Below are 24,104 nucleotides of genomic sequence, written 5' to 3'. Positions count from 1 at the left end.
TAGCACTTTGAGATATCAGCTGATGTAAGAAGGGCTATATAAATAAATGTGATTTGATCAACAGTAATACAATCAGGGAAAGCTCTGCAGTGCTGATTTACGACATCTGAATGTGCATCAGATGGCAACAAGATCATATTGTACAGCAATTTCATCAGGTAAAATGAATACAAAGCCGGCAAGAGGTGGTTAGAATGGGATGGGAGTCTGTGTAAGTCTGTGTAACCAAGAGTCAGAGTCCCGAGTGTGGGAACAAACAATCTGTCCCATGGTTGGGTAAAGAAAGTTTGTAGTCAACAAAGCATGCAGGAGTCATGAGGCAAATAGCAAAATAGCAAGATGCACAAGATTTAAAAAATATTTAACGACTTTGGGCAAGTCATGGGGGAGGGGGGGGGCACAGATTGCCAGGTGGAATCCAAGCAGCAGGTAATGGGAGTAGGTGTGTGTCACACCCACTTGGGAGAAGCTTTTATTTCTGTTGGCAGATTTCTTGTATAAAATGCCAATGGATGGCCCTGAACAACAGGAGGGGGCTTCGAGGCCTTTGGATTTGGGTGGGGTAGCCGGCCATTTGTTGGGCTCAAAGGCATCGACACATCAGTGCTAATTGAAGTTGTAGCTCTTTGTCCTAGCAAGCTTAGTAGCCTTAGCATTCAGTCCTTATAAAGTAAAATATGTCATTGTAATATATTTTTCTTCTTGGCTTTTGAAAGTAAAAAAAAATGCTTCAGACTAAGCATTACTCACTCAGTTCCAGGTTGGATGGTGTTTTGTTTATTTGTTTGCCAGAGCATTTGCTGTCATCACTCCAGAGAATGCAATTCCTCCGCTCCAGAGTCCAATGGCGATGAACTTTACACCACTCCAGCCGATGCTTGACATTGTGCATGGTGATCTTAGGCTTGTGTGCGGCTGCTCAGCCATGGAAACCCATTTCATGAAGCTCCCAACGAACAGTTATTGTGCTTATGTTGCTTCCAGAGGTAGTTTGGAACTCGGTAGTTGGTATTGCAGCCGAGGACAGATTATTTTTACGCGCTATGCACTTCAGCACTCTGCGGTCCAGATCTGTGAACTTGTGTGGCCTACCACTTCGCAGCTGAGCCGTTGTTGCTCCTAGACGTTTCCACTTCACAATAACAGCACTTACAGCACTCAAGGCCCACCTCTAGCAGGGCAGAAATTTGACAAACTTGACATGTTGGAAAGTTGGCATCCTATGACATTGCCACTTTGAAAGTCACTGAGTAAGGCCATTCTACTGTCAATGTTTGTCTATGGAGATTGCATGGCTGTGTGCTTGATTTTATACAACCGTCAGCAATGAGTGTGACTGAAATAGCCGAATCCACTATTTTGAAGGAGTGTCTACATACTTTTGTATATATAGTGTACTTGATTGACAGTGTATAGACAGTGTAACGTTATCTGGATTAAATGCATAGATTAAATGCATAGAAATAGAATGAATAGAACGGACAGATCATTGACTTAAATGGGGATTACCATTCCATTCATTCATTCTCTCTCTATCCATTTGATCGGATAATCCTAGGTGAAATCCATAAAGATAATTTTTGAAAAACTGGGCTATGGGAATTGAGAGATTGTTATGGCTGGAGGATATCTCACCTGCAGTTCTTGTTACAGTTCTCCTCTGTTATACCGTCTTCATCCTCTCCCCAGACATCCACCGCTGAGAAGATCAAGGCCACCAGCACGGCGAAACAGCACACCAACGCAAAGATTACAATGCATTTCTGCTGAGACTGTAAAAGAAAGCAACACATTGATTGTTGGACATTTTTATTTACCTAGAGGGTCAGTGCCCCAACCTAGTGCCCCAACCTAGCTGCTTTATTGCACTGCACAGCAAATCATAAATTATAGAAGCACGTTCCCAAGGGAAGTCAACGCATACATTTACATACTGTACATGGTCAGGGTCAGCAATATGGGGGAGAGAAGCCAACAGGGAACCCAGTAAAGAGGCATTTTTTGCTGATAACTTGGCATATTTGGGCTGGATCCAAATGGCTCCATATGGTGAAAAGATTACCCTTATTTGTAAGGATAATAATTGGAAAAGGGAGAACAAGTATTTGCAGGGGAGGCCATGGCTGGTGGTACAGTGATCTACTGAAAACAGTTAGATTTGGCCCCAAATCAATCATTTATAAAAAATGTAAAAAGTACTTCTGGAGGGCTTATCAAAATCAAAGGGGCACTTGGACCTTGGCCAACCCTGTGAGATTGTAATGGTAATATATATATATATATATATATATATGAGTATGTCACCCCAACACTGTTTACTAGTCTCTGACCTTTAGAAAGGAATTGTGTGTATACTGCAGGACAACATCAATAACAGTAAGTTTTGCTCTTGTTTTCCTCGTGTTTTGTTGACCCCAGGAAGAATAGCTGCTGCTTCGGTAAAAGCTAATGGGGATCCGACTATACCAATAAACCAAAGAAGCCTACTGAAGGCAACTTACGTTTTATAAAAGAAAATCTTCTAGTGGAAACTATGTTGACAATATTATGTAGGCGAACACTGTGCCCTTTGTTACTAATATAGACAGTATGTTCATTATCAATGTTACCCCTAGCGTGTATCAGCTCTTCTGAAAGATCTTATGTGCTCTCAGTACATTTCCTGTGATACGGCAGACGGAGTCCCAGGTCATCTTTAATGGAACTCTGATGATGTGAGACCTCTAAAGTATTTTCACTCCGCCAATTATGAACCTCAAAAAAGTGGCACATTTGATCTACACCATGTGTCCATAGAAAGACACGTCGACTTTGAACTGGGGAAATGTGGATGTAGAATTAATACATTCAAAAGAAAATTATACATTGTTGCTCAGAATTTCAAATGTCTTTCTCTTTTGCTCTATCAAGCTAATCATGTTTATCATATTGCCATGGGGGAACTTAAACTTATGATAAGACCAGGCATTCAGTTACTAATCCACCCAAACATAACAATCAAAGGAAAGCAGGAAACAAATGTGGTTGCTATAATTAATTTGCTACCATGGTATTACATAGTAATGACATAATAATTAGAGACTGATCTTAGTCCCATACTGAAGGGTGTTTATATTGTGTTCTGTCTGATTGCTAATCTCAGTGGGGTGCTCACTTGGTTATAATGAGAACGTATTGGATAATCATTATCCTCCAGTGACATCTTCAGATATACAGTGCCTTGCAAAAGTATTCATCCCCCTTGGTGTTTTTCCTACATTGTTGCATTACAACCTGTAATTTTAATTGATTTTTATTTGGATTTCATGTAATGGACAAACACAAAATAGTCCAAATTGGTGAAGTGAAAAAAAAAGAAAACATGTTTCAAAAAAATGTAGGTAGGTAGGTAGGTAGGTAGGTAGGTAGGTAGGTAGGTATTACACACACCTGTTCTGAAAGGCCCCAGAGTCTGAAACACCACTAAGCAAGCGGCACAAGGAGCTCTCCAAAAAGTTCAGGGGAAAATTTGTGAAGTACAGATCAGGGTTGGGTTATGAAAAAAATACCTGAAACTTTGAACATCCCACGGAGCAGCATTAAATACATTATTAAAAAATGGAAAGAATATGGCACCACAACAAACCTGCCAAGAGAGGGCCGCCCAGCAAAACTCACAGACCAGACAAGGAGGCCATTAATCAGAGTGGCAACGAAGACACCAAAGATAACCCTGAAGGAGCTGCAAAGCTCCACAGCAGATATTGGAGTATCTGTCCATAGGACCACTTTAAGCCGTACACTCCACAGAGCTGGGCTTTACGGAAGAGTGGCCAGAAAAAAAACATTGTTTAAGAAAAAATAAGCAAACACGTTTGATGTTCGCCAAAAGGCATGTGGGAGACTCCCCAAACATATGGAAGAAGGTACTCTGGTCTGATGAGACTAAAATGTAGCTTTTTGCCCATCAAGTAAAATGCTATGTCTGGCGCAAAACCAACAACTCTCATTATCCCGAGAACATCTTCCCCACAGTAAAGCATGGTGGTGGCAGCATCATGGTGTGGGGATGTTTTTCATCAGCAGGGACTGGGGAACTGGTCAGAATTCAAGGACTGATGGATGATGCTAAATAAAGGGAAATTCTTGAAGGAAACCTGTTTCAGTCTTCAAAAGATTTGAGACTGAGACAGAGGTTCACCTTCCAGCAGGACAATGACCCTAAGCATACTGCTAAAGCAACACTCGAGTGGTTTAAGGGGAAACATTTAAATGTCTTGGAATGGCCTAGTCCAAGCCCAGACCTCAATCAAATTGAGAATATGTGGTATGACTTAAAGATTGCTGTACACCAGCGGAACCCATCCAACTGGAAGGAGCTTGAGCAGTTTTGCCTTGAAGAATGGGCAAAAATCCCAGTGGCTAGATGTGCCAAGCTTATAGAGATATACCCCAAGAGACTTGCAGCTGTAATTGCTGCAAAAGGGGGCTCTACAAAGTATTGACTTGGGGGGGGGGGGGGTTATTTTTTTTATTTCACCTTTATTCAACCAAGTAGGCCAGTTGAGAACAAGTTCTCATTTACAACTATGAGCTGGCCAAGATAAAGCAAAGCAGTGCGACAAAAACAGAGTTACACATGGGATAAACAATCGTACAGTCAATAACACAATAGAAAAATCTGTATACAGTGTGTGCAAATGAAGTAAGGAGGTAAGGCAATAAATAGGCCAATAGTGGCGAAGTAATTACAATTTAGCAATTTACACAGGAGAGATATGTGCAGATGAGGATGTGCAAGTAGAAATACTGGTGTGCAAAAGAGCAGAAAAACAAAAACAAATGTGGATGAGGTAGGTAGTTGGTTGGATGGACTATTTACAGATGGGCTGTGTACAGCTGCAGCGACCAGTAAGCTGCTCTGACAGCTGACGCTTAAAGTTAGTGAGGGAGATACAAGTCTCCAACTTCAGTGATTTTTGCAATTCGTTCCAGTCATTGGCAGCAGAGAACTGGAAGGAAAGGCAGCCAAAGTAAGTGTTGGCGTTGGGGATGAGCAGTGAAATATATCTGCTGGAGCGCGTGCTACGGGTGGGTGCTTCTATGGTGACCAGTGAGCTGAGATAAGGCAGGGCTTTGGCGGGGCTTTGGTGACAAAACGGATGGCACTGTGATAGACTGCATCCAATTTGCTGAATAGAGTGTTGGAGGCTATTTTGTAAATGACATCGCCGAAGTCAAGTTATGCACGCTCAGGTTTTCTGGGTTTTTTTGGTCTTATTTCTTGTTTGTTTCACAATAAAAAATATTTTGCATCTTCAAAGTAGTAGGCATGTTGTGTAAATCAAATGATACAATAATTGCAGGTTGTAAGGCAAAAAAAATAGTAAAAATGCCAAGGGGGTGAATACTTTCGCAAACCACTGTACACAGAAAACCAATGCTATAGTTTCCCCAGTGAGGTGGACACTTAATACAATATTTTATTGCTTGGATTCGGTTTGTCTTGTTCTTACATACTTGGGTGCCCTGACGGTAAAAACAAAGTTATCATAACATCATATAATATCTATTGAAATATTCCCTCATGTACAGTATACTCATTTTCTGTGTACATTAAAAAGTATACCCAATGCACTTTGTGTAGTGGTAAATCACAACTCCAACCGGAACATTCTATAATGGCTATTGACATACAACCATGACCTAATTACTCCGCAAGTAAAACAATAACAAATATGTCCTGATCTCTTTAACTGCTGCAGGAGCCACAACATAATTACTCTTGAACACAAAAGGCCATTATATGGTCAGCGACACGGAGTTCATTACTGAGAAGAAGCCTTGAATAACAATTATAGGTAAATAGACCTCTCTCACACATAAGGACATATGTTTGAATTAGGTTTGTGTTGTTGGGAGGGGTCATAGTGCTAGTGTGCACTTGAAACGTTGCCAGTTATCAGACTCCTGAATGGGGTCCAGAGTCAACAGTCCTTCAGTTACCAGAGATATTCTCCCTAGCTGAAAAACAGCCATGCCCTCCTATGTGAACACGTACTCTTCGATAAGACTGAGCAAGAAAACAGTAATCACAATCTCAATGGCACTCCCCACTGCCCTTTCCCACCTGGACAAAAGGAACACCTATGTGAGAATGCTGATCATTGACTACAGCTCAGCGTTCAACACCATAGTGTACACAAAGCTCATTACTAAGCTAAGGACCCTGGGACTAAACACCCCCCCCCTCTGCAACTGGATCCTGGACTTCCTGACAGACCGCCTGCAGGTAGTAAGGGTAGGCAACAACACATCTGCCACGCTGATCCTCAACACGGGGGCCCCTCAGCGGTGAGTGTTTAGTCTCCTCCTAATACCCGGTTCACTCATGACTGTATGGCCAGGCACGACTCCAACACCATCCTTAAGTCTGCTGACGACACAACAGTGGTAGGCCTGATCACCAACAACGATGGAACAGCCTATAGGGAGGCGGTCAGAGACTTGGCAGTGTGGTGCCAGGACAACAACCTATCCCTCAACGTGAGCAAGACAAAGGAGCTGATCGTGGACTACAGAAAAAGGAGGGCAGAACACACCCCCATTCACATCGACAGGGTTGTAGTGGAGCAGGTTGAGAGTTTCTAGTTCCTTGGTGTCCACATCACTAACAAACTATCATGGTACAAACCTACCAAGACAGTAGTGAAGAGGGCACAACAAAACCCTTTCCCCCTCAGGAGATTGAAAAGATTTGGCATGGGTCCTCAGATCCTCAAAAAGTTCTTCAGCTACACCATCGAGAGCATCCTGACATCACTGCATCACTGCCTGGTATGGCAACTGCTCGGCATCCGACCGCAAGGCACTACAGAGGGTAGTGCGTACGGCCCAGTACATCACTGGGGCCAAGCTTCCTGCCATCCATGATCTATATACTAGGCGTGTCAGAGGAAGGCCCTAAAAATTGTCAAAGACTCCAGTCACCCAAGTCAGAAACTGTTCTCTCTGCTACTGCACGGCAAGTGGTAGCGGAGCACCAAGTCTAGGTCCATAAGGCTCCTTATGAATATATGAATATAAGTATAGAGGAATAGTGACTCCGATCTCTGAATACAATAGGCTACTCCTAAGGAAACAGGTACACAATAAGTTTCTTCCTTGGTTTTTCTAGGCACTGTGCCTACGCCTCTGCATTGCTTGCTCTTTGGGGTTTTAAGAAGGGTATCTGTAAAGCACTTTGAGACAACTGCTGATGTAAAAAGGGCTTTATAAAATATATTTGATTGCTTGACTGATTGAGGGAACAGACAACATCTTTGATTACTACATTAGACAACTCATTGTGCCCCACTACCTAGAGCCTGGACTGACTTTGTGGGAAGCCCCAAGCCTGCTCAAAATGGCTGCCGCTTTAAAAGCTCCATTGTTCTAGTCCATGTGAAAAAGACTGATGACTGCTACATGGCAGCTTGGCAGGTTGCCAGTAAGTCACACACCCACTTGAAGGGAAGGTCAGTATGGATGGGCATTCAGATTCAGGGATATGAGGCAGAGATGTGTGCTGAAAAGAGGGCGTTTCTCCATCAGGGATTAAAACGTTAGGCCAAAATGATAGATGTTGAGCATGCAGTGGAAAGTTGGCCTGTAATAGTAATTTGCACAAAGTGAGTGTATTCACTGCCATTACAGTCAACTCTCTCTAAGAACATAATAGAAGGTGATTTACAACTATTTTACCATGGCAGTCATGGTACTTTGGCATCAGTTACTTAGAGTGTTTTAACTAATTAGATGCCTGTAATATTGAAAATGGTAATGCAAATGTCGACAAGTCACATATTTTCAGAGACCCATTGTGAAAATATGTTTATTAGTGTATACATGAAAAAGACAGGCAAATGTCAGGGGCCTAATTAAGTGGATGACGATTACTCCTATTTTAGAGCTGCAGATTACCATGCCCTCAAAGGAAAGAGTTATACCACAGCACAGGGAGAGGGATAACACTCAGAGCTCATGCAATTCTACACGCTTAGGAAAAAGGGTTCCAAAAGGGTTCTTCGACTGTCCACATAGGATAACCCTTTTTGGTTCCAGGTAGAACCCCTTTGGGTTCCATGTAGAACCCTCTGTAGAAAAGGGTTCTACATGGAACCCAAAAGGGTTTTCAACTTCCAACCAAAAAGGATTCATCAAAGGGTTCTCCTATGGGGAACAGCCAATAACCCTTTAAGGTTCTAGATAGCACCTTTTTTTCTAAGAGTTTATTTTTACTACTTATCCTGGAATAATTTGACTAATGTTGTCTCTAACCATTGGAGAACCTATGCAGAGAAGAAAGCCTCATGTTTCATGAACAGACAGTCTTGTTTCGGGGCAAGCCAAGTATCTGTAAGCCGCTGCTGTGGCCAGAGATGTCTGTGCTGATGATCAAATCATGCAACAAGATTTTTTCTATTCCCTTTGTAGTTGCTGAAAATTCAATTCCAGTATAGAGGAACAGCTGGAGCGTTTGTCTGTTGACTTCAGCCATGGATTTAGCCTATATACAGCACAGGCGTTGGAAAAGCCTGTCCTCTGTACACTTTAGCATGTATAAAATGTGCCATCTTAATTTGGCCAGTTTCTCACAACAGGAAAATTACCCTGCAGTAACAAGAAATGTTTTATGTGAATTGTAATTAATGGTAATTTTTATAGGGGTTGATAGATTTTTCATGAGGGCAAATCACATCAGAAATGTTCAAGTGGAAATTACAAACTGTGGAAGCCTTTTTAAACTTTGAATACATTTGAGATGACAGAGTGATCAAATTAAGACAGTTCATCTGTATACAGCTATCCCAGAAAGAAAGGTGTCTACAGTGTATGCCCGCAACAAACCAGATTTGTCTTTCTTTCAGCATAAAGCTTCAAGTGGTGATCCAAACCGACAGGGCCTGACAATCAGCGATTTCTTGATGTTTTCATGGAAGTTGTATAATTTAAATGAGCTTCTTGGGTCGGTCACATTTGTAACAAACTAATTGCATTCACTAAAAACCAAAGCAGAAAGGCATGCTTTAATCTATATTTGGCTCCCAGAAGTGATTAACAGACAGCCTGCATTTCTGTTCTGTACTAGAGGGTTCAGTAACCTACAATATTCCTTCATCAAGCCCCAGAGAGCACTCAGCACAGAGTATCTACCTACCATCCACAAGGCAGGTCTACCACAGTGCCTTTACCATAACCTTACATCATGGACATAACGCATGCCCGCACAAACATTGTTACCTATGAAATGATGCAGAGATCTGCAACAGAAACTGCTCATCCTTGTGGAAATAGTGGAGAGAGAGAGTTAATATTCAGTGTGCCTCAAGAGACTCATTGTCTGTTATGAGCACAGCTGTTCTATGAAGAACTGCCATCGCTCACCAGCTTGTAATGGAAAATAATAGGGCAGGGGAAATTAGATTGTATAAATATTCAACCGTGTAACCAAAAAGTTGAGTTATACACTGTTATACATAAGTGCTCAGAAAGATGCCAGTACTGAGTTAGATTGGAAATATTACTCTGCTTCAATAGAAGCTTTGCCAACCACAACTTACTTTCCCATTCTTTCAGACACTAGTAATGTAGTAATGTAGTAATGTAGTAATGATGTATAACGAAGAGGAGGATTTCTTATCAAACTTGGCATATTGTGCAGATCAAAAAGAACCAGAGTATAACTATATACTATATCATTTCTCATCTGTACTTTAGTAAGAGGATTTTTCCTCGTAGTTTAGTCGGGATAGTTGAGGAGTACAGGCGTTCCTGACATCTAATGGCTTGGTACTTGGTTAAAGAGCAGGTCATGTCTCTGGTAGACTGATGTGGGTGCAGAGACTCATGCTGAACACTGACGAAGGCACCAGGGTGAAAGGATTGGATGGATTTCCCTAAACAACAGACTCTTGATGCATAGTGGTGTAAGAACTCTGTTTACCTTCTACATATAGACAGTTCACACACAGTAGTGTGGAGAATGTGTAAAACACTGATAAGACACCAAAACTGTGTAAGATAGATTAATTTGAAAAGAAAACTTCACAACTTCAAGGACCAAAAATAAAAAATAAAGATGAGATTGATGGCACTGTATGTGCAATCTAGGAGAAGCTTGGTCTTGAATTATAAATAGCCTGGAATTTTTTTTTTTTTTTGAGTTTCATGAAATATCTGAAGGTTGGTGCTAAATCTGCTTCCTGAATAATGCTTTGAGAACATCACATTTTTCAAGCGTGTCCCTTTAACAAGTACAAATGGCCCCTCTACCCAAAAGTAACAGGGAAAGCTTCAGATCTTGCACCTCTCTGAGGGAGGTGTAACTATAAGAGAGCGAAGTGGAATAAATTAAACTGATGGTATAACGCACAACAACTAAGGAAAAGGAATTACCGTAGCTGTAGATCACCTAAGGTAGAGGGATAGTTACAGTAGTAAACAGTCAGGTGTACATCTTCAAGCAATGGATAATGTAATATCTGGCTTTATTTTGTTACTACTGAAAAGCTATTATGTTAAGAAGAGTTATATTACATTATTCAGTGGATGTTCAGTTATCCATTGCACCAAGGACAAAGGGAAGGACCTCTGTTGGGTGAACTCACAGGAAAGTCCTCATACATGTTGTTATGTGCATGTTATGTATCAACATATATTCATGCTGTTTCAAAGGAACACAAAGAGAGATCATTTGAAAAGGTCAAAAACAACTTTACTATATAAATAAACCATTTATATGCAGAGGTCTGTAACAGTTTTGCTAAGGTTGACTTTACCTAAATAATATAGCTCACCAAGGCAGTAATCGACCCAACTTAAATTAGCTTAATTTATGATACATTTAAAGCAGCAATCAGCAGTAGAAACAATAAAACAGCCTCCCCACCCCCGGTTCAGTAAAACGCTGAGGGATGGGCTGGAGAAATTTAATCACTCAAATTCATAGACGGATCTATGGACGCAAGGACTGACCATCCATGATATCAGAACTATAGTTTCAATCATGTATTGAGAACCATCTAGTTTGTTTACATTTTCTTTGTTGACAAACATTGGAGTAAAACTAGCTTCTATTTTGGGTTCTAATGGGGTACAACGGTTGAAATAAGCTCATGAGGCATTTATAATATCTATTCTTCATGAATCATGGGTAGGCCTACATGTCAATAATATACAAGTCCAAAAATGGATGTGGCAACCGCTGATTGCCCCTTCAAGTTGGATCAATTTGTTGGTACAGGTCATTTCAATGTAAAAGGACCCATGAGCACCAACATGGGAAGTTAATAGGAGCATATCAAACTGGGTGTCAAATGAATGCTAAGAGTCTATATTTGGGGGAAATAAATGCAAAGATAAATGTTTAAACCATTTTCCATTAAACAAAAATTGGCATAAGTAATAGCTCTGATTTCTGGTCAAATCAAATCTTATTGGTCACATACACGTGATTAGCAGATGTTATTGTGGGTGTAGCGAAATTCTTGTGCTTCTAGCTCCGACAGTGCAGTCATATCTAAAATTACACAACATATACCCAATACACACAAATTAAAAAGGGGTCTAACAAAACATCTACCAGAAATAGTCTTAAAAGGTACACAATAATGCACAATAATGCTGAAAGACACATGCCAACTACTATCAACACATATTTAGTTGTTTTCTGCATTCTGTAAGTTTAAGAAACATTGCTTGTGCCTTGCTATTCCGCTACCAAAAACACACATATCTTCAAGATATATTCTAATTTGTCTCCCTCGTGAGGGAAGATAAAAGTTCACAGAAGTAAAATGTAGCTCTATTAATTGGTTAGTGTTTTTATTTATATCAATTTTGCTTATGAATTATTAAGTGATTAAAACTCGTAATTATGTTACCAAATCGAAATTACTGCAATTGAATTGGCTACAATGCAAATCATAGTAGTCAAACCACAGTTGGGTCACCTGCTACTGTTCTCCCTTCCATTGGCATACTGTTATGTTCAGCTCATGATTGTTTTCGTTGTCGTCTGGTGGCCAAAGCGAGAGTGTGGAGAAGAAATCTCTCTCTCTATGAGATGACATTTTTTCCGGTCCGTTCCATACTGACCTTCATTTGGCCCAAACAGCTCAGTACAGGAAAGTAGAGTATAGGTCAGTAAAGTACAGTCGTGGCCAAAAGTTGAGAATGACACAAATATAAATTTTCACAAAGTCTGCTGCCTCAGTTTGTATGATGGCAATTTGCATATACTCCAGAATGTTATGAAGAGTGATCAGATGAATTGCAATTAAGCATTGAGTAATTGTCTCTGGCCCCCTCCCCTCCCAGTTAGGGGGAGTGATGAGCTCTACAGCAGTCTCACAACTCAATCGCTGGTTGAAAACTGTTTTCTGTCCCTCCCAAAAGATAGAATTTGTAGATAATTGGCCCTCTTTCTGGGACTCACCCACAAACAGGACCAAGCCTGGTCTGCTGAGGAGTGACGGACTCCATCCTAGCTGGAGGGGTGCTCTCATCTTATCTACCAACATAGACAGGGCTCTAATTCCTCTAGCTCCACAATGAAATAGGGTGCAGGCCAGGCAGCAGGCTGTTAGCCAGCCTGCCAGCATAGTGGAGTCTGCCACTAGCACAGTCAGTGTAGTCAGCTCAGCTATCCCCATTGAGACCTGGGTTGGGCAAAACTAAACATGGTGGTGTTCACCTTAGCAATCTCACTAGGATAAAGACCTCCTCCATTCCTGTCATTATTGAAAGAGATCGTGATACCTCACACCTCACCTTTTTACTAGCGGGTGGATTCACAACGTTAAGGCCATTGAACTACTCCCTAGACTACTAACATAAAAAACAAGGTATTCTTCTGTGTGCGTATCTCTGACACCTGCAAAAAAGTGCTGGCAAATGCACCACCTCGTCCAAACAGTGTCTGGTTCCTCAGTCTCCTGGCTCCTGTCTTCTTATTACCTGGCTTTCTACAGCCATTCCCATCACACAGAGCTGTTTTACTACAGTACTTTACCAACTCTGTACATGACAGCGTGAAGATCCCCAGAGCCAGTGAGTGAAGCCAGGACAGTGTGTCCTGTCAGCTGGATGTGTCTCTGCACATACTCAGCACATCAAGGCTAAGCACTCTGGGATGCATGGTCTTTCACTCCTTTTCCATCTCCAGAATAAATGACAGACTGTACTCGTGTGCTGATGGCCCAGAAAATATACTTTCAGTGCAAAAGGTATACATTTTCCAAGCCCCTGAATATTTCCACCTAGAAGTGCAGAGCTGCTCAAGTCATGTTGGTTAAGAATGAATCATTTTGTCTAGAAGCTGTTAAAAAGCCTCTCAGAGGACTGTGTAATACCTCAATACCTCACTCACAACAGTGCGACTTCAGAAATGTTGCAGAGGACGAGGACCAAGAACCGTTTCAAAAGGACCATGATTGACATGGCAATGCAACTCAGGAACAGAAAGCTTGGCAAGCAAGCTTTATGATATCTGTATTGGTGTGGCTATTTGCCAGGTATGTCAGGTTCAATCTGAGGGCCAGTCACATAGCTGAACCAATCAATGGAACCGCAAGCTCAACTCATCAAGACAAGCAGAGGGGAGAGAACGGGATGGAATATCAAGGGGAATTTGGGATTCAAAGATAAGAAGAACTGTTCTGATACACAAATTGTAGTTACAGCTTAGTTGAACAGGGCTCATTTGGAAGGTAAAACCCTTGCGAAAACAAATCCCTATACTTGAAAGCCTACACATCTTCTGATATTATCGAAAATCACTAACACCTTTAGATCATAAACTGCTATTGTGAGATTGGCTATGATCAACCTTGTCTGCTACACAACAGTTCGCATTGGCCACATGGCATGTTGTTTGTCACTCAACTCATTGTTTATCTTAAGCCTTTTTTCACACTGCGAGCCTTAATGCTCAAATCAGTTTTGTTTTTGAAATCCATTTGCTTTTTGGCTGTCCAGACAGCAGGAAAAACAACTGATTTGAATCGGATGTGAGTCACTTCAAACTGCCAATGTGAACAAGGCTTTAGAGACCTGACTCACTGTTCCTTTCCTAATGCATTATCTCCAATAAAACAAACAAGAGGCACGCCCAGTTTCAATCTGTTGGCAATTTGTGTAGAGGCATTACATAACGGCTGCAGCATTTATCAATTCCCAATCATCGGGGGATTGTGTTGCGATCTCTTCACTCCATCGGGACTGGGCCTGAAGGTTAGCTCTGATTGTTGTGAGTCCTGCCAATATTATCCATCATCCTCCTTGATCCAGTGTGTCATGTTTTCACTGGGTACTAGACCCCAGTCTACACTCTGAGAAGTAATTTACGATTTCAATACTAACATGGTTACAGGTCAAATGTACATTTGAAGCCAAGGAAGTCAGGTTAAGATGGCATCTCATGGAAACATAACATGTGCAGTTGGCGCTAATCCAGGAAGTGATGTTGCAGGCTAGTTCAGTGCTGCCCCCTCTCATTGAGTAACTCAAGTTGAAGGCAAACCGGGGTACTGCAGGTTGCCATTAGTAACTAAATTATACTTAACTCCCTGTTCAATTTTTTAAAATAATCAGGACATACACCTGGTGTAATAGAAGCAATAATTGCTACCATGATTGTCTTCGGTTTTATTTTATTTTTTACATGAAGATTGACATCTCCTCATTCCCTTTAATAGGGGATCCTGTTTTCTGCAAACAATGCCTGCAGTACTGGGGTCAGCCTTGAAAATTGTGGCTACAATAAGAGTGGATAGTCCTTCTTCCCTGGCCTGAGCTAGCTATCTGCCGGTGACTGACAAATGTGCTGCATAGGTTCCAACAGGAGGAGCGTTGCTGTCTGTGATTGGTTATTGGAGCCCATGTGACCCAGTGATTAATACTGCCAATTACACAATGGAGTGATGGGTGTTTAGAATGCATATTGTTTAGCTCTAATGGGTCTTTGACTGTAGCATATTCAATTGCACCAACCCAAGTTAACACCAGACTGGATCTTTATGTGGAATCTCCTAAAGGAACATTAACATTGGAAATGTGAGGTGAGGTCGCTAATAATTGTTATCAACAATCAGTTGTAACTATTCAATATCCATGAGTCAGCCATCATATTTGTGATGCATCTCCTTGTCAATGGCAGTCAAGTCGATCATTGCTATGGTTCTCTGGCTGAAATTTGAGTGAGACCTTTTCCCTGACCTTTCCAATACCGCCTCCACACAGAAAGGTCAGAAGACAAACGCTGGCGTTTGCCTTGGAACTCACTACATCTCCCCACAATGATTTAAAACTCCACAGGATGTTATGGGATAAAGACGGATGGTGGTAATATTTAAAATCAGGGAAAGATGACAAGGGAAAAAAATGGCAGATATGCTTTTCTTTTTTTAGTATTTCTTTCTATTATCGTCATCCTCTTTATTAATGGGAACGTATTCATTATATCTCCATATCAATACAGACCTCTGAGTAACCACAGAAACCTGAGAGGAAATTAGAAAACGTGACTGGAAAGAGGGAAAACAGAGAGCGGGTAAAAGAGAAAAAGAAAACTGGCCAAAAAGGTGCAGGTTATTTACAGTGCCTTGCGAAAGTATTCGGCCCCCTTGAACTTTGCGACCTTTTGCCACATTTCAGGCTTCAAACATAAAGATATAAAACTGTCTTTTTTTGTGAAGAATCAACAACAAGTGGGACACAATCATGAAGTGGAACGACATTTATTGGATATTTCAAGCTTTTTTAACAAATCAAAAACTGAAAAATTGGGCGTGCAAAATTATTCAGCCCCTTTACTTTCAGTGCAGCAAACTCTCTCCAGAAGTTCAGTGAGGATCTCTGAATGATCCAATGTTGACCTAAATGACTAATGATGATAAATACAATCCACCTGTGTGTAATCAAGTCTCCGTATAAATGCACCTGCACTGTGATGTCTCAGAGGTCCGTTAAAAGCGCAGAGAGCATCATGAAGAACAAGGAACACACCAGGCAGGTCCGAGATACTGTTGTGAAGAAGTTTAAAGCCGGATTTGGATACAAAAAGATTTCCCAAGCTTTAAACATCCCAAGGAGCATTGTGCAAGCGATAATATTGAAATGGAAGGAGTATCAGACCACTGCAAATCTACCAAGACCTGGCCGTCCCTCTAAACTTTCAGCTCATACAAGGTGAAGACTGATCAGAGATGCAGCCAAGAGGCCCATGATCACTCTGGATGAACTGCAGAGATCTACAGCTGAGGTGGGAGACTCTGTCCATAGGACAACAATCAGTCGTATATTGCACCAATCTGGCCTTTATGGAAGAGTGGCAAGAAGAAAGCCATTTCTTAAAGATATCCATAAAAAGTGTTGTTTAAAGTTTGCCACAAGCCACCTGGGAGACACACCAAACATGTGGAAGAAGGTGCTCTGGTCAGATGAAACCAAAATTGAACTTTTTGGCAACAATGCAAAACGTTATGTTTGGCGTAAAAGCAACACAGCTCATCACCCTGAACACACCATCCCCACTGTCAAACATGGTGGTGGCAGCATCATGGTTTGGGCCTGATTTTCTTCAGCAGGGACAGGGAAGATGGTTAAAATTGATGGGAAGATGGATGGAGCCAAATACAGGACCATTCTGGAAGAAAACCTGATGGAGTCTGCAAAAGACCGGAGACTGGGACGGAGATTTGTCTTCCAACAAGACAATGATCCAAAACATAAAGCAAAATCTACAATGGAATGGTTCAAAAATAAACATATCCAGGTGTTAGAATGGCCAAGTCAAAGTCCAGACCTGAATCCAATCGAGAATCTGTGGAAAGAACTGAAAACTGCTGTTCACAAATGCTCTCCATCCAACCTCACTGAGCTCGAGCTGTTTTGCAAGGAGGAATGGGAAAAAATGTCAGTCTCTCGATGTGCAAAACTGATAGAGACATACCCCAAGCGACTTACAGCTGTAATCGCAGCAAAAGGTGGCGCTACAAAGTATTAACTTAAGGGGGCTGAATAATTTTGCACGCCCAATTTTTCAGTTTTTGATTTGTTAAAAAAGTTTGAAATATCCAATAAATGTCGTTCCACTTCATGATTGTGTTCCACTTGTTGTTGATTCTTCACAAAAAAATACAGTTTTATATCTTTATGTTTGAAGCCTGAAATGTGGCAAAAGGTCGCAAAGTTCAAGGGGGCCGAATACTTTCGCAAGGCACTGTATGTAGCTATAGAATGGCTCCAGTGGTAAAAATGCAATCAACAAGATAGAAAATACAGTATCAACACCCTGAGAATTTGTCAGGAACATGTTCTCTCTCTCCACTATCTCTTGGAGTGGTAACTGGTAAGGATCGCGTCTACTTTAGTCTGAAGGGCTGGGATCCGCTCCCTGCAGGCAGCTCAGCCCATTGATCTCATCCAGGCCCCTTCTGATCAATAAGTCAATTAAGCCTCCATTAGAGCAACATCTCTGAGGCTCCAGACACCTCTAATGCCAGATGGGAGAAGACTAGTTTTCCAGACCCTGGGACCCTTCCCCTCATCCCTGGGAAGCCTCAGCCTGGGGCTTTCATAACCAGAGGACAGCTGGTGGAGCACAAACACCATGATGATGGGAACAACGCAGCAGAAATTTCAGAACTGCTGCACTGACAGAAAGCAGGCCATTTCCCCTAGACAAGGGACCAATTAACCACCATCTTTGTCAGAGGACAGAATATAAAATAATAAAAGCCTCGAACACTTCAAAGAAATCAAACAAATTACTGTATGATGGTGCAGAAACATCAGTTTTGTCGGCTACAGTAAGCTATCAGTGTTCTCCATTTACAGTAGAAATAGTACTGTATATATTTTACGGTTCTTCTAATGCTTCTTCCTGCTTCTGCCCTCTCTGCATATCTGTCGAGTTTTATATTCAAATCATCAAGCTTTATTTATACAGCACATTTCAGACATGGAATGCAACGCAAGGTGTTTCACAGGAAAAAGTTAATAAACAAGGAAAATAAAACAACTTAAATATTTACAACACAAACATAAGAGGATAGAAAATTAAAGAATAACAAAAACCCAACGATTAAAAATCACCCTAAGGAAAAGTGAAGCAAAAAAGGTCCACAGTTTCGGCCCCCCTCAGGTTCTCTGGCAGGCTTTTCCAGAGGCTGGGGGTATAATGTCTAAAGGCTGCTTCTCCATGCCTCTTCATCCTAGCCTTTGGGATAGTTAAAAGGACAGTGCCAGAGGACCTGAGGGACATACTGGGTACATAACTTAAAAGCATGTCTGACATGTATTGGGGTGCACAATTGTGGATTGATTTAAAAACCAATAGAAGAATCTTAAAATAAATTCTAAAACTCCCAGGCAGCCATTGCAGAGACCTTAAACCTGATGTAATGTGTGCTCTCCGTCTGGCCTTGCTCAGTACCCGTGCTGCAGCATTCTGTATGTTTTGCAGTTGACCAATGGCTTTCTTGGGTAGACCAGACAGGAGAGCATTACAGTAGTCAAGCCTGCTCGTAATAAAAGCATGGATGAGTCTCCCTGTGTCAGCACGAGAGAGAAACGGTCACACCTTGGCAATGTTCCTCAAGTGGTTAAAAAGCTATTTGTCACATTCCTAATGTGGGATTCGAAATTGAGTTCAGAATCTAAAACAACACCTAGGTTTTTCACCTAGTGTTTAATTTTTATTGTCCGTGAATTAAAATGTCCAGACAGATTCTCTCTCTCTGTGCTTGGGCTCCAACAATAAGTACCCATGTATTTAAATCACTAATACAGTCTACTAATTTATCCATGAAGCTAAAATCCTCTGGTGACACAGAAATGTTAAGTTAAGTATGGTCTACGTAACAAAGGAAATCAATACTGTGCACTGCCAGGGCTGATCTGTGAATTGCTGTCTGATTTAGAGGGTGCGTAAACTCCCATCACTACTGCTCCAAGCTACATACTAAAAGAGACTCAGACACACTCTGCAAGCTAAATAACTTACACATTCTGCATTAGGGAAATGTGTTATGTTAGTGTCCATTTGTGTGTCTATATGGATGTGCTTAGACAAGCAACCCATCTCTGATCTTTTTTTTCAGATCCAAAGACCAATTAGTGGAAAGTGTGTGTGTGTGTGTGTGTGTGTGTGTGTGTGTGTGTGTGTGTGTGTGTTTGCATGTGTGACATGAAATTATTGCGAATAACTGCAAAATGTATCAATTTCTTCCAGTATTTGAGTAAAAGATGGGTTAAATGCCCTGCCAGATAATCAGAAATTCAATTTTGGTAGAAGAATGGAGAGGAGGTAGAATATTTGATCAAATAAATCACTTTCAAGCATCAACCAAGCTATCTCAAACACAATTCAAAACCGTTTCCCTTTGCATATAATCTAATAAAGGGACATGCAGTAATTCATGTTTTATAAATCAGACAGTGCACACTTATTAGATCTCATTATTTTTGGAGCGGCACCATTAGTTTAGTCCAGTCAAGAGACGATCAATGATATGTCTCTCCATGCTGCAGTATTATTGGTCCAGCCAGGGACGGTAGCACTGTTGCCGTCCCAGTCCCTCCCTCATGGAGCCCCTATAGGCTGCAGCCTGCAGCACTGGCTTGGCCATTACAGACTCACAGAGACCTCTGAGCTCCTGACCATAACTGGTCCGTGGTCAGCCCATCCGCTCATTCAATCCTTGTGATATATGATCTCCAGAGCACTGTGACCTAATGCACTTGGGCAGGAGGGGTAGGGTCCGTCCCCTTGTGATAGAAGAGACGTAAGCAATAAAGTAAGACATTGTTTAAGAGGCTAATATGTTGCAGTCATGATTTTGAAAAGGTTATTTTGTGCAAGAGTTCCATTAATAGTTGACATATGTAAAAAAAATAGTGGCATACTATGTAAAGCTTGGCATACTAGTGCTTCCATATTACACCAGTCAGCAGAATGAGTCTGAAATAAGATTCAGACGTTAGGACAGAATACTGCCCAGGGAACCGTCTCACAGCACGAGGTCTGCAAAAACAATATTAGAATTTCAGTTTGCTTCCCACACACACAAAACACTGACACTTGTGCCATAAACCAGTGTTTCCCAAACTCAGAGCTGAGGCCCCAGCACTACACAGCTGATTCAAATAACCAACTCATCATCAAGCTTTCATTATTTGAATCAGCTATGTAGTGCTAGGGCAAAAAAACAATATGTGCACCAAGGGAGGGGGGGGGGGGGGGGGGCAGGATGGAGTTTGGGAAACACAGTCTGCCAGTGTGTGGGACTAAGATATGTTACTCATATCCTCAGAGACTGTAAGCCGTAAGTAACAATGTAATCCTTAACTGACCCCGCCAACTGATCTCATAAACTGACCCCACCAACTGCATTGTTGTACAGATGCACAGTTGAGAGCATCCTGTGGGGCTGAATCACCGCCTGGTACGGCAACTGCACCTCCAGAGGGTGGTGCGGTCTACACAACACATCACCGGGGGCAAACTACCTACCCGCCAGGACATTTACAGCACCCGATGTCACAGGAAGACCAAAAAGATCATCAAGCACAACCACCCGAGCCACTGCCTGTTCACCCCGCTATCATCCAGAAGGAGAGGTAAGTACAGGTGCTTTAAAGCTGGGACCAAGAGACTGAAAAACAGCTTCGATCTCAAGGCCATCAGCTTGTTAAATAGCCATCACTAGCACAGAGAGGCTACTGCCTACAAACAGACTTGAAATCATTAGCCCCTTTAATAAATGGAACACTAGTCACTTTAATACTGTTTACATATCTTGCATTACTCATCTCGTATGTATATACTGTATTCTATACCATCTATTGCATCTTGCCTATCCTGCTCGGTCATTGCTCATCCATATATTTATATGTAGATATTCTTATTCCATTCCTTTACTTAGATTTGTGTGTATTAGGTAGTTGTTGTGAAATTGTCAGATTACTTGTTAGATACTGCTGCACTGTCGGAACTAGAAGCGAAATAATTTCACTACACTCGCAATAACATCTGCTGAACACATATGTGACCAATAACATCTGCTGAACACATATGTGACCAATAACATCTGCTGAACACATATGTGACCAATAACATCTGCTGAACACATATGTGACCAATAACATCTGCTGAACGCATATGTGACCAATAACATCTGCTGAACACATATGTGACCAATAACATCTGCTGAACACATATGTGACCAATAACATCTGCTGAACACATATGTGACCAATAACATCTGCTGAACACATATGTGACCAATAACATCTGCTGAACACATATGTGACCAATAACATCTGCTGAACACATATGTGACCAATAACATCTGCTGAACACATATGTGACCAATAACATCTGCTGAACACATATGTGACCAATACGATTTGACTTGGAACTACCTGAGGAGGCAGAGGTGAGCCAGTGGTGATGTTTCCATGGGTACCACTCCAAGTAATTCTGGCTTCCCTCTCCTATGGGCTTTCTGCTGGATGAGTTCTGTTAGCTCAGTGTGTATGTGTGTGCGCGCGTTGGCACGCTCTATGCATAGAGATCCTGTCTGCGAGTGGAATTTAGAGAGAAACCCCTCCCCCTCCACTCATTTCCCCACAGGCAGAATAGCAGGTCAGCCTGTGTCATATTGGCTGCATGCTTCAGTTGTCAGCTTTGTTTTGTGCAGCGGTGCTGAAAGAGTGACGGCCGATGCGAGGGAGAGTTGCTGCACTTTGCGCCTTCCCTTACTGCTAAGTGAGCTGTGACACCCCCCAAAGAGGTTGTAAAAAATATCTACACAAACCCTTCAACCCTGTATCCCCGGTCAAACATCCTCAGCATCTCAGTGGTGTCGTCTGCAATGTGACAACAATATGACAGATGACAAAATGACTGGAACCACACCAAATTCCAAAAACATTTGACAAATATGCAAATGAACAGCATCCCCAAATCCTCATTAAAGTTTTCACCCACCAACCTTATAAACATTTGAAATCTGGGAATGTTGTTTAGCATGAAACCATGAGCTGCTTCATGTCATGACTAAATGTGGTCAGTAATTTAGTGATATATTCCTTCACAGCAATCTTTCTTTAGTGTAACTTCATCCTCAAGCAAACAACCCAGCATCACCTTCAACAACACTGCCTTCCCCTCAACGTTATACTGTACATCCCCCAACTACTGAAGAGCCCAAATCCCTCACCTATTTTCAATGTCTTCATCAAAAACTACAACCCAGTGGTGTTGTGAAGTAAAAGCAAGCAAATGAAAATGTACAGTTTGCACTGAGATCAATGACCTCGTACATACTGTAGCATCAAAAGCTCAGAGAACAACACTGTTCACAGCCAAAAACACATTCACCTGTTTTCAATTTCAAAGTCTCATTGCGAGCTACAACAACACAATCCCACGTAAGCTGACACATGAATATAAGCTAAAAGATGACACGCCAGCTGGCAACGTTCCTAGTGAAACAGTAGCTGCTGACCTCTCTGAAATTATTTGGCTTTCTTTGAGTGAGTAGAACTCACCTTCATTATGCACCCCTGCGTCGATAGTCCTCTCCGCAGCACACGTGTGTGTGTGTGTGTGTGTGTGTGTGTGTAATTGTGTGTGCTTGTTTTCTGGGCAGGAGCCTGTTTCTGACAGGGCAGGGGATGCTGTCCCCTCACACGCTGCTATTCCTGTTGGCTGGACAGGTTCCAAATGAAAGGTATAATGTAGAGTGTAGAAACAGGAAGCTACTGAGTCCTGACATGCTATCAATCTCTCCCTCTCTCATACTCTCTCTATTTCTCACTACATTTTCCCCTTCTCCTTCCCTTTCCCTCACCCGCTCGCTCTCCCTCCCCTTCTGTATCTCTTCCTCACACTTCTCCACCCTTTAGTTGGAAACACAGATCGTGAGATTGGGAAAGATAGATGGTCCATTCTCCTCAGCCCTCCTACCTTTCATGATCCTCCCCCCTCTTCTATTCCATCCAATACAAATCCACTCCAGCCATCTTCCCTCCCTCTGTTCAAGCCATACGGAGTGAGAACCTCAGCCAGAGGCAGACCGTTACATCTGGGCAAAATCACAACTCCTGTAGCTCCTCAGTTCTCACACAAAGTCAGACAGGCACACTACATAAATTGATACACACATATGCATGAATAATATTAGTTAGCTCACATGATTCCAAAGGAAATTGTTGGCAGGTCTGTAGTAGATAAAGGATAAATCCTCAGTGGGTATTATGAGTTATACACACACTGCACATGTGTAGATTACAAACAAATGATCCACAGCAAAGGAAAGACGTTGAACACTATAGGTGGCATGAAGTGGCAAACTGACAGCAATGTTTTCAAATTTCACATGATTACATCACATGATTATAATATTACCAATAGGATAAATACCTGCACAGAAATGTGATGCATAGATGAACATTTGTAGCCACCAGGATGACAAAAGAATAACCTGTTTAAAACCAAGGTGCATTTGAATATTACAGGATTATGGAAACCAATCGATTACATTTATACCATTGTGATAGTGACGCTGCAGTGTGTTAGGATGTCAGAAAAGACACCACTGGGAGCAGACATCAATTCAATGTCTATTCCACGTTGGCAACATAATCCTCCCATACTGTGTACTGAATAAACATTAAGCTACAATCACCAAGATATTGCAAAGCACACACACACACACACACACACACACTTCCATGGTATTTCCACAGTCTGATTTAATTTTCACCTTAATTAAAATGATGAATAGTCAACCTTCCCTGCAGCAGTGTTATAACACACAGCCACCAATAGAGAGCAGTCTCCACACACTGTTTTCCTACAACACAGGCATGATCTGCTGTACAGTGTACATGTATCCCATAAATATAAACAAAGCTGCCATCGACTTCAATCACCAAACAAAAGTAAATCATCTGTGAGGGTGTCATCTTGAGCGTCTGGTCAAATCCATAGGTGTCTAATCCGATTTCTGTCTAGCCACTGCTGTCCGTCTAACAGCCCATCTTCTCTGACTCGGTTAGTGTTTGATCCATCA

At 41.7% G+C, this 24,104-nt stretch overlaps 1 protein-coding gene across 1 annotated transcript in view; it reads right to left on the bottom strand.

Moving 5' to 3' along the window:
* LOC110530018 (inactive phospholipase D5) overlaps nucleotides 1–22,933 on the bottom strand; it is a 62,050-nt gene extending 39,117 nt beyond the window's left edge. The window contains exons 1-2 of the mRNA XM_021612778.3: nucleotides 22,579–22,933; nucleotides 1,636–1,772 (exon numbers count right to left, since the gene is read on the bottom strand). Of these exons, the coding sequence (XP_021468453.1) occupies nucleotides 1,636–1,772; nucleotides 22,579–22,584 (143 nt within the window). The 5' untranslated portion in view covers nucleotides 22,585–22,933. The remainder of the gene's footprint in view (nucleotides 1–1,635; nucleotides 1,773–22,578) is intronic.
* Between the last annotated feature and the right edge of the window lie 1,171 nt (nucleotides 22,934–24,104).

This window comes from Oncorhynchus mykiss, chromosome 1 (genome assembly GCF_057628025.1).
Source record: "Oncorhynchus mykiss isolate SJ-2025 chromosome 1, ASM5762802v1, whole genome shotgun sequence".
Taxonomy (NCBI): Eukaryota; Metazoa; Chordata; class Actinopteri; order Salmoniformes; family Salmonidae; genus Oncorhynchus; species Oncorhynchus mykiss.
Note: the sequence above shows the minus strand (reverse complement) of the source record. Positions and strands in the feature narration are given on the sequence as shown.